This window comes from the organism of the source record quoted next, unplaced genomic scaffold (assembly GCF_019419815.1).
Source record: "Pyrus x bretschneideri cultivar Hongxiangsu unplaced genomic scaffold, Pyrus_bretschneideri_v1 Contig32, whole genome shotgun sequence".
Lineage (NCBI taxonomy): Eukaryota > Viridiplantae > Streptophyta > Magnoliopsida > Rosales > Rosaceae > Pyrus > Pyrus x bretschneideri.
The window spans coordinates 1,100,095-1,112,238 of NW_025999635.1; the positions used below are offsets into that span (position 1 = coordinate 1,100,095).

The following is a 12,144-nucleotide window of genomic DNA, read 5'->3' on the forward strand; positions in this document are numbered from 1 at the left end:
AACTGGGAAAAATTTCACAATATTGCTTTGAACTTTACACTTTTGTGCAGACACCCATCTTAACTAAAATTTGTACAATCAACTACCCAAATTCGAAAAAAAAAAAAAAAACTACCCAAATTTTGGGTTGTGCGACAATTTGGCACCTCCGTCCACTTTCATCTCGATTCTCTCCAAATAATGGCACTTGGCAATTAGGTGTCACTTTTAAATCATTTCGGCTCGAGGTTGTGAGTAAGTTTTGGTGCTGGTAATAACAGTTAACAAACTTTATTTGATAAAAAAAAATAAAAAATATTTCTAATATTTCTAATAATTATTAATACATGGAAAAAAAGTCATTATTAAAATACTATTATGATATTTCTAAAATCTATATAAAATCTTAATCCTAAGTTGAAAACCTATTGAAATTATGTGAAAATGGATGAAGGTGTCAAATTAGCAATTTATATATAAGAAAATTAGAGCATAAAGGCAAGATATATAAATTAATAACGTTTTAAACATAGAAGTATGATTGGGCTCATTTATTAATAGATCAAGTGGTATATATACTATCAAAATTTTATGAGTAGTGAGATTATAAGATCACGTGACAACAGATTTTAGATTTAAAATGACAGAAATAGATATTGATACAAACTAAATTACCTAAACATTTAAAATGAAAAACCGAAAAGAAGACTTTTCTTTTGGTCGTGGGATTTCCAAGCAGATATTTTTATGATGACGTGGACCAATCTGTGAAATCGGGAGGGCATTTTGGTCCTCTCACAAGCCGTCTCTTCCGCCGTTGGTGTGCGAACCCGCCAAAATTCGTCTCCAGTTACGTCGACGAATCCAAGCATCCTCAAACCTTCTACTCGTCTCAAAACGCGCCACGTGTCACGGCGAGTTCCCCGCATGACCTACTCCCCCAGTTATCCCTCGTGGCAGGCACATGACGTGGCAGAGTTCCCGACCTCCACTCCGTCCACGTCAGCAAATGGCCTGCATATAATATCTTTATCTCAATTTCAAGACATCTGCCTTTCCCCTGCCTCTTCTGCGCCGCCGTTCCGCGACCGCTGAAGCCCATTTTTTTCTCCGATGCGTATTTTTCTCTTTTTTCTTTTGTTTTTCAGAAGAGAAAAGCCCTAACGCGCTCTCACTCAGCTCGGAAGCTTGCGACTTTCCAACTCAAAAAATCTGCATTCGGAGGTCTGGATCGAGCTCAAATAATGCAAATTTTTTAGTATTTTTTGGCTATTTTCTCTGGATTTAGAGGTAAATTCGACTGCTCTGAAATCGAAATAATAAAATTAGTCTTCCAGTTTATTCAATTTTTCATTTTTATGACAGTTTATTCTGTTAGGTTTAGTTGATGTGAGTGCATTCTGTTGTTAATTTCACTTCAATTTCCTACTCTTTTTGTTTTTTTTTTATTTATTTTTGTATATCTGTTGAAGCTTAAAGGAGCAAATTTGTTAAATCTTTGGTATGCTTTGTTGCTGAAATGGAAATTGTGTGAGAAAAATAATTTAGTGAATCAATTTTCGTGCAAAAGAGAAATAATGGGAACATTGTTTGAACTTCAAGTAATCTTTGCTCTGGTTAGATATATCAGTGGCGATGGAATGTGCATCGATTTCGTAGACCATGTAATTTACAGTTCTTTTGAATCTGATTGTTTCTTGTTTGGAGAGGAGGCTCGTGGAGCTTCACTCCATTTTAGGTCTTGTTAATGCTTGCATCCTGAAGACACTGGGATGTGCAACGTGATCCCGCTGTCTCTTTGAATCTGGTTGATCGGGAAAGTTGGGATGAATAGCAATAGTCGTGTAACCAAAGAGCGCGCGGAATTAAATTGCCACATTCGAGATGAGAGCAAGGAAATTAAGGATGGCACCATGGGAGATGGCCGACAGCTCTCAAAGGAGGAAGATTTTCGGGTTAATGAGGACTTGCAAGGCTGTAAATAGGTGGGCGGCCAGAACAACAGCTTCAAGGATGGGAGGAGTTCTTATCTGTCAGGTCTCTGAAGGTTCTGCTAGTGGAAAATGATGATGGAACTCGCAATCTTCTCCGTGCTTTACTGCAAAATTGTGGCTACGAAGGTTAGTATAATGCAAAATATAAGATCCTATGTGTAGGACTAGGATCAGTTGAAGTGTACTGGCGTAAATATTTGTATGAGCTGATATTTCAAGTGCAGATATTAATGATATGAGATATTTCCCTCATACACCATAAAATGATAGAACGTGCTTACGACAGATTTTCTAGTTTAAGCATGTTCTATCATATTTTTAGCAGGTTGATATTGTTAACAAAGGATTAAAAAAAGTCATAGTTTCATCCTTGTGGCTGCCTACGCCTATTTTACAGAACTTCTGCAGACTCCGATGCTTAATCTACTAAGGTTGTCAGTAGCTGTGGCATCTACAATCTTAGACAATAAACAATTATGCAGTCTTCAAGCCAAAAGCTTTTCTTATGATGTTAAAGCTGTGACTAAAACATTGTTTAAGGTTGTAAACATGGGTTTTGTGATTCTAATTTTCATATGCTTTACAGTTGATAGTTCTTTGAGAAAGCTCACTTTGCGAGAGTGATAGACTAATAGTTTACTTCCAATTTATCTTGAATAATTTAGGAAAATGAGGATTAATTCCTGTTCCTTTAATTGCTTGTATTTTGGTAAAATTAACAGTGGATCCAACCTTTGCAGTAATAGAGGCAGATAATGGTATACGAGCTTGGGAAATCTTAGAAGATCTTACAACTCATGTTGATCTTATTTTGAGTGAGGTTGTCATGCCCAGTTTGTCAGGCATGGATCTCCTGACCAACGTAATGGACCACAAAACTCGAAAGAATATTCCTGTAATTAGTAAGTACATTTTTACTCAGGCAAACGTAATTCTGATTTACCTATAGTATTTTTTAGTAGGTTGATACTTTAGCTACTGAACCTGGTGTGTCTTATGCAGTGATGTCGAGTCAAGATTCTATGAGTACAGTTATTAAGTGTTTATCAAAGGGCGCTGTTGATTTTTTATTGAAGCCTATACGAAAGAATGAGCTTAAAAACCTATGGCGGCATGTTTGGAGGAAATGCCAAAGGGTGAGTCGCTCTACTTATTTCATGTTTTTTTTTGTATGATACTATGTCGTGGAACTATTATTTTCAGTTCGGTTTTCATTTCTACATTCAAGCATCAGTGCATCACTAAGGCATGTGCAGAATCTTGATCCTCTGTTTTTGTGTTCATTACTCATCCTTTCAGCAATCTAGTGGTAGTGGAAGTGCAAGTGATATCGGGACTCAAAAATCTACAAAGTCGTCAAGTTTTGAGGAGTCAGACAAGAACACTGGTAGTAATTGCGAGGATAACATTGCCCTTGGAAACATTAGTCTGACTGACAAGGATGAAGGTGATAATGGAAGTGGCACTGAGGTATAAATTCGTCCTGTCTAGGATCTTTCTTGTTCTACGTTTTTAATCGTATATCCTCTCTTGGATGGTTTACTCTATCTCCTTTCTCATGTATGTTAGATGTTGATTGGCAAGTATCAGTCAGCTTACTAATTGCCTTAACTTTACTAGTATCATATAAAAGAGTAAACTAGTGTTTGAATTCTTTTTTATTGCACTCGATTTGCATATATGTATGCCTAATGTTTAATCTTGAGCATGAGTAAAATTAAACATAATTTAAATCGGAAGGCAAAAAGATCATTTTCAGGAAAAAGTACCTTTTCGTGATGAGGTTGTTTAGCTGCAATTTTCCATGCCACCCAAAACGAAAATTTATCTCCCAAAAGATCTTCTGGAGAGGTACTGATCAATTTCCAAGCATTAGCTTGGATTTATTCTTTCAGACCAGTCAGGTTGATCCTTCAAGGGATGACACTTTTGGCAATGACGGGGTGCCTGCATTTAAAACTAGTGAGGGTGAAGGGCAAAATGAAGAGCTTGGTAGGCATCTTATTCTAAACGTCTTTTGTTTCCTTGTCTCTCTTTTTTCGGGGTAAATTTTTCTGTTTTTCTCCTTCAGGTGATGTTGTCATGTGCAAAGACTCGGCTATAGGACTTCCTAGAACTTCAGTTTTGCAGCTTGATGAACCAAAAGAAGAAGGGTTAACCAACACGACCAGCACTAATAAAGACACACTTCCAGAAATGGACTCAAAGAACGATGATGAACAAACAGACAAAGGGCAACCAGAGCTCAACAATGAAAAACCAAATCGGGAATTGAGAAACCAGGCTGTTGATCTAATGGGTGGCATCGGTAACAGTACCACCTTTCCTCAGATGCAATGTATTATGTTTGACGTTCCAAATGGTGTCTTCAAGCTTCCAGAGATAAAAGCTAAGGCCATCCATGACAGTAAAGAAATTCCTTCCCTCGAGCTCAGTTTAATGACGCAGAGAGATGTTCAAGATGCCAGGTGCAGTGGTCATGATCAAAATGTTCTGAGACATTCAAACAATTCAGCCTTCTCAAGGTATGCAGATACTCAGAAATTGAATTAAACTCATCTCTACCGACGTGTACTGTCAACTTTTTTAATCTGAAACATGTTTCGGTACTGTTCAGGTACAAGTTTTCTACAAATTCGAAGCAGGACCCCATCTGGGAGTATTGGTAGATATTCTCCTCTCGGTAATAGCTCAGGGGAGCAAATGCAAAATCATTTCAAAATTCTCAATCTAAATCATATGGCACTCCTCTCTACCAGCGTTCCAATGGCTGTAGCAATAACAATGACACAGGGTCCACTACTAACAAGTTCTTTGCCAACGAAGAGATATTGGAGGACAATGCAGACCCCAGATCAATCCACACTTACTGTGTCTTCCAACCAGACCACAACAGGATTATGTCTTATAACCAGCCTATAAAACAAGGTCAGGCTGATGCTGCAGTCCATAACACAACTTTATCACAAGAATGGGGAATGAATCAGCACGTGCAAGTGCTGCAGCAGCAGCACCATATGCATAACGTGCGTCTGGACCAGCACCAGCAGATACTGAATCACGATGGTTTGTCTCTGAAAAATCTGGCGGCAGCAGCTCCGCAGTGCGGGTCATCCAATGTGCAGGGTGCACCAATGGAACCAAATGTTGGCAGTAACAGTTTGCATGGGTGTGCCTTAGAAAGAAACAACAGTATCAACGGGCAGAGTGGGGGTAGCTCTGCCATAAATTCTAGGGGAACTTACATGGAATCTGATAAGCACATAGCTGGAGAAGGAGGAACTATCAGTGCAACTGAAGGTGGTAGCAAAAGTGAAATTGATCAAAACCGTCTTGCACAAAGAGAGGCTGCTTTGCATAAATTCCGCCAGAAGAGGAAAGATAGATGCTTCGAGAAGAAGGTAACTCTAGTTGTGTTTTGAGTTTTATCGCGTGTAATGCGTTACTTCTATGGTTAATTTTGATTGAGTATTTAACAAAACGATTCTTCACCTTTTCAGGTTAGATACCAGAGCAGGAAAAAACTGGCGGAAGAAAGGCCCCGTGTTCGTGGACAGTTTATTCGAAATGTGGTAAATGAAACCAAAGGCAACGATACAGATAGCTAAGCTTACTCAACTCATTGCTAGTGGTTTTGTCCATGAGAACAGGACTAGCCATGTATACCCGATGAAGCATCTTCGATGATGCAGGATGGGGCATACAGCATTTGGCATTCAAAATCTACATATCTAGTATGGTTAAAGACTAGATTTACTACAGGGGGACAACAAAAGACATGGATTTATGTTTTTTTTTTTTTTTGACTTAAACAATTTCTTTTGCGATTTTACTGCAGAAGGCAGTAATTATTGATGGCGTAGCCTAGCCTTCTCCAATACAAACATATGTCTAGAGCGTTGTTAGTCAAAACTTGAATTTACACCATTAGACGATGCTTCGTATTCATACATTCATACAGAACAGAAGATGCTATATGTATGTAAGGGCCGAAGAGTGTCAGAAGAAGAAAAAACTGCAGAGATTGCACTTGCATATTGGAGAATCAGATTTCACCCCTTTTGCATACGAACATACACAAAAATGTCACTTAGCAGTTACAAAATTTACAATATAATATATTGTAGTGTGTGACTGAGGAAGGGAGAGACTAACCGCAGATCATTGCCGGCGCACTGAATTCAATCGTTAAAGCTATGTAGCCGCTGGACAATGCGAACGCACTTGAACGAAGGAGAAAAAATGAATTTCAGAGAAGCAAAAGCAAATGGGGTGGCCTAACTTCCTCTTAATTCGGGATTCAAACCTTCTGTAGTACCGAAATGCAAGTATCCCAATTAGACCAATCTCCGCCCCGGCCACCCTCACACGCATCCCTAGCCGCGTCACTGTCTGGTGGCTCAACTCGCTTACAGAAATGGTTCGGCGGCGAACTTCCCTTCCGTCAAACAAAAGACTGATTAAAACTTTATCAGCTGCGTAATATACAGTTGGGCAAAAGTCAGCATGAAAAGCACGTTCCTTTTTACTACGGAATTGGATCATATCCGGATCCATTTGTGGGATCTAAGGATTCCCACATTTTAGTCTCTCATCATATATCATGCGGTCATAAATTATTTGATTTTTTTAATTTAAAATTAGACATAATAGTATCTGATAAAAACTGATCACGATGTACAATAAATGATTAGAATGTAAGGATTCCTAGAATCTCACAAAATAGATCCGGAGAAAATCCTCTTTCTTTTAGTCAGCCTTATAATTAGGCAGATTTTTAACGTGTCAAATTTAGGGTTTAGGCCCAAAAAGCCAAATGAAGAAAATATATGTTTTGTCCTGACAGATCACGTCATTTAAACTACCTACTCACAAAAATACCCCGTGATAGACTTGCCTTGCATATTGTAGTCTCATCCACTCCTCAAGTGGTTCCTATACCCTATCTTGGTTGCGGGCGACAATTCCATGACCCTTGCTTGGAAGGACTTCTATGAAATAGATACACAATTAATGATTTCGGAGCTCATCCTACAATTAAAACTTGTTTTGTTTCTTTATAATTGGTCATTTACCAGGGCTCGCACAATAAACTATTTATAAAAGAAAAAAGAAATCGTCATTATATGCTGTCAAAATTAGTAGAAACGTCTTTGATATCAATTCACGTAGGAATTAACACTTTGGTTAGGATCTTCTTTCATGCCATCGAATTGTGTTACGTGGTAGTCCACCTTGGATTTGAGGGACTGTGTACTGTGAAATGGAAGTTATTCTAAGTGTGGACATGGTGGAAGAAGCATGTCAAGAAAAAAGAAATACAACAATTGCAACCCTATTTTCAAAAACACATCTAAAATTCATAAATCCATTTTTATTTATGCAATGGAAAATAAATACAACAATTAATATCAATGCATGGGAAACTCTAATTCATTAAAAATTCAAAATCGAGATCAGGCTAATGGTTTGAGTCCAAAACACACTTCTCATGTTTTTTTTTTAGTAAGAAAGTAAAACACATGAATATAGCAGCTTCATGCATTTTTCATGGTTTTACTGCAAGGGAACGAAAATTATATGTAAACTTGATAATTTTTAGTATAATTGGAGTAAAGATCGCTGAGAATATGAATTACTTATACAAATATTACCGATTATCTAATCGTCTTGTGGGATATTGGGGTGGTATTGTGAGATATCGGAGTGAACTAAAATTGTCCATTTAAGGCATGTTTACATATAGGAATGTACATGGCGGAGTGGGAGTCGTTCCCCATTCTTGATCATTCTTTCGATTACTAACACTTGGGAATGAAAAAAGTGTGTGGGACCCACTTACTAAAGGGAATCACACTCCCCAAACTCCCGGAATTAAATTCTCGACATTGAGGTGGTAATTGAATTCCCCGAAATGAAGCCTATCAAGAATCCAGCTTTTGTAGCAATATTACCCCATAGTTCTTTTCTATTCCAAAACACTCGTTGTGGTTTTACCTTCCAACTCCTCTGCAACCCCAGACCACTCTCTCAATCTTCTGCCTTTCCCAAATCTACCACCATGAACGAACACGGACACAATAACAACCGTACCGACCACGCCTATCACAACCCCTCCTAAAACCACCACAAATATAACAACCACAAATTTAGAGAAAATGAAAAGAAAAAAGCCAAACATCATACCCACTAGTAGGCGACCCGCTCAGGAAGCATATATGAGATCTCTGAACTTCGACCCACTCATCAGCTTTCACAAGCACGTTGGATTGAACGGCGTTGCGAACCATGATGGAAGTAACCAAGAAAGCGGGGAGGGAGGACATAGAGGAGAGAGATGGAGGGTTTCAGAAATTGGGGCTAGCGGCGGTGGCTATAGGGGTAAGTGGGATGGAGGGCAAGGAAAGGCGGGGATGGGGGAGGGCTATTGCGGTTGGGAAATAAAGTCTTCATGATGAAGGGGGTGGTGTGGGGAAGACAGACACATGGTTTTGGGTGGCGGGGGACAAATGGAAATAACCATCTTCTAACAAAAAGAAACTTCTTTAATTCTTTTTTATATAGATAAATTTTGGTATATAACATTAGTTTGATTATTATTTTATTTTATTTGAACAATAAATTAGTTTGATTAATTAGTATAAAAATAATTTATTTATATAAGGGTAATTTAGTAATCAAGCTAGTTATAATTCCGATTCCAGTGAATTAGTAAACAACTTATATAGAACCAACATCATTCCTCTCTGAATTCAGACAGTTTTAGTAAACAACTTCAACAGAAATCTTACCCTACTTCCACCTCATTCCAATTTCTCCTCAATTTAATTCCTCTCAATCTGATTACGGATTAGTAAACACGCCTTAGAGTCCATTTAGAGGATTAATTTTAATAATTTGGCAAAATTTAACAATAAAGAGGCACTATTACCTTTTCATTACGTCTCCTTTTAATAAACGTTGAGGGAAACAGTCGATTTGGATCTAATTATAGAAGGGACAAAAAAGGCTCACCACTAATTCGATGACCAGACCAAAACACCACCAAAACTCTACCTGCCAATTTCGCTAAAAAACCATGCAATCACAATTCTGCAAAGGAGGTGGATATATTCCAAATTCAACGTCCTTTTAACGTATCTTTAAAATTAAAAGGTAAATCCAAATCACATTACAATTGCATTTGTTTATAAAAATAAAAAAATAAAAAATAAAAAAATCCACCTGATTATTGTGCCGGTATACGATATAGACCCCATAGAAAAGAAAAAATAAATTAGTTTGATTAATTAGTATAAAAATAATTTTTTTTTATATAAGGGCAATTTAGTAATCAAGCTAGTTTTAATTCTGATTCCAGTGAATTAGTAAACAACTTATATAGAACCAACATCATTCCTCTTCAATTTCAGACAGTTTTAGTAAACAACTTCAACAGAAATTTTATTCTACTTCCACCTAATTCCAATTCCCCTCAATTCAATTCCACTCAATTTGATCACGGATTAGTAAACACGCTCTTAGAGTCCATTTAGAGGATTCATTTCAATGCCGGTATTCGATATAGACCCCATAGAAAAGAAAAAAATAAAACGAAATTGTTTCCTATTGTTATCATCGTAATGCAAAGATGATGGGAATGAAACAAATTCATTTGATCCTTGGGATTATTGTGCCTAACTCAATTTGATCACGGATTAGTAAACACGTCCTTAGAGTCCATTTAGAGGATTCATTTCAATGCCGGTATTCGACATAGACCCCATAGAAAAGAAAAAAAATAAAACGAAATTGTTTCCTATTGTTATCATCGTAATGCAAAGATGATGGGAATGAAACAAATTCATTTGATCCTTGGGATTATTGCGCCTAACCTAACCCTATGACCTAACTATGTCAGTCAAATAGTCATTCAACAACAATGTGATGCAAAACATACGCTCTAATTGTTTACCAAAAGAAAATATGTGCTAATAATCCTCAAATGCTCATTGAGCATGTGCTAATTAACGATGATAAGAGTCGCATTCACAACCCATTTTATTTCGGTTTCAGGGCAGGTCGGGATGAGAATAACAACATTCATGTCGCCACATTAGTACAACCCGTAACGCAGATATACTTTCCACCATCCCAAGGGAGCCTCAATCGCTATATTCACCCACAATTTGAAATTCCTTAACAACGCCGCGTATATGATCCTCAAGTCTTGCTTCCGGGATAGAAATACTCGACACCATTTTCCTTTACTTTGAATTGGAAATTCGACACCTTGTTTCTCGATCCCTCATGCCCATCATAAATCCCCCTGTTTTTAACTGTCAACTGCAACCAAGTACAACAATCAGGATCATAGCTCGTGCATCCGTGCAGCAATGTAGGTATTATCTTTAACTATTAGGATGAACCTTTTGTGAAGTAATAGAGACTACAGTCGTAACTGGCAAGTCACAAGCAGCACGGTAGCAAGCAATACAAACGGACATAGTTCTCACAATTTTTCAATTGTTAACACCAATTTGTGAAGAGCAAAGAACAAGGATATCAAGAAAAAGGACCATGACACAAAAACCCCAATCATACACATGAGCATAATATGGTTAACAAAACTAATTAGATTATCTGTTTTCATAACAACCAAAGACCCATAAAGTAAGCTATTAATCACAAATGAGAAGAGGGGACCATACAAGAATGATGTGACGGGATATAATTCCTAGCACTCTCCCTATGAAGAGAGACATAACATTTGTTCTAGCAAATACCTGCCCGTGCACATCTGAGGCTAACCCAGTGGCCAACGGTTCTGCCCTTATCAGAATGTCTGCTAGATGCTCCATCTGTAATATAAGGGTAGGCTTCGCTGTGCCTGAATAGATATCCTCGTGATTGAGCATGATCAAAGAACAGCCCTGAGACAAGAAAAGGACACAAAATAAATAACAGAACAAAAGGAGTGGAAGCATGAAAGGCGGAGAAATTGAGACAGTTGCAAGCAATGCCTTACAGATTCTGATATTAAAGTGTGACAGTAATGCAGAAAGTCCAGCACAAGATTTGCAGATCCTTAGCAGCCACCTCCATGAGGGAAATATCATCAATCATAACTGGTGACACAGTTGTTCTCTTGAGCTAAGGCACTTATAGTCTTTTGGATTTTCCCATACAAAGCAATTAGTCCACAATCACTGTTTTTCCCTTCATCTGCATCACAATTGAATGAGATGATTTCTTGTCATGAATTTAATGATATAAAGAAACCCAATAATCCAACAATTTCTGATAACCAATACTAACAACTCTTACACTTTTCTCTTAACGAACAAAGATTTATCAACCGAAATTGAACTACGGTTAACATCAGTCCTGCAGTAAATCCTATATCGCTTCAAATTACAGTGATTACAGCAACCTAAAGAAGATTTATTTGTCTGCAGGTCTCTTATATGAGGATCATTAGCTAACTTTTAGCTACTCAGGACATGTAAATCAATAAGGACATGTCGGGGATTTGCATTTGATGGAAAATTAATTAGTAAATAAGAGTAAGCCGGGCTGAGCCGGTAAACTGAAAGACCAATTCATACCTGATTTTCTCACCTGGGCAGTCCATAAGCATGTCAAGAAAAAAGAATCTATTATTGTCCCTCTGTGCAGCCAAATTGCAACCCTGTTTCAGAAAACACATTCAAAATTCAGAAACCCCATTTTTATTAATGTAATGGAAACAAATATAACAATTACTAATAAATGCTTGACCAATGTAAATTAACACAAAAAATAGCAGCTAAACATGAAACTATGAACAATCAATCGAAAGTAAAAGTAACAGTTTAATTCTTTGTAAAGAGAGAGAGGGAGTACGAGTCTTCGGAGGATGCGATCGTAGTGAGAGAAGGGGTGGGCGAAGGCAACAAAAACGACGGCGTTGGAGGTGGAGTGGGGAGACTGAGAGAGAGAGCGCTTGAGAATGTGGTGGAGGACGAAAGCGGCGCTAGTGTCGACGCAGTCTTCGAGGAGCACAACGCGGCGGCTGAGATGCCCTAGCGCTTCGTCCAATAAGCCTCCTCCCTGCTCCATCTTCGTCTTCTTCCTCGCAGTCAGCTTTTAGGGTTTAGGGTTTCTGAATTTCTGATTTCAACGGTTTGTTAAGCAGAACTTGATTTCAACG

The 12,144-nt window shown here is 37.9% G+C and overlaps 1 protein-coding gene and 1 pseudogene across 1 annotated transcript; one reads left to right on the top strand and one right to left on the bottom strand.

Moving 5' to 3' along the window:
- Positions 1–1,790: 1,790 nt before the first annotated feature.
- On the top strand, positions 1,791–6,047 carry LOC125480195 (annotated as a pseudogene).
- A 3,892-nt stretch (positions 6,048–9,939) lies between these two features.
- Positions 9,940–12,144, bottom strand: LOC103948328 (elongator complex protein 6). Its single transcript, XM_009359338.3, is given in 7 exon segments — positions 9,940–10,298; positions 10,739–10,885; positions 10,981–11,042; positions 11,045–11,081; positions 11,083–11,177; positions 11,574–11,643; positions 11,838–12,144. Coding segments are annotated over 7 exon segments (750 nt in total). The 5' UTR covers positions 12,054–12,144; the 3' UTR covers positions 9,940–10,175.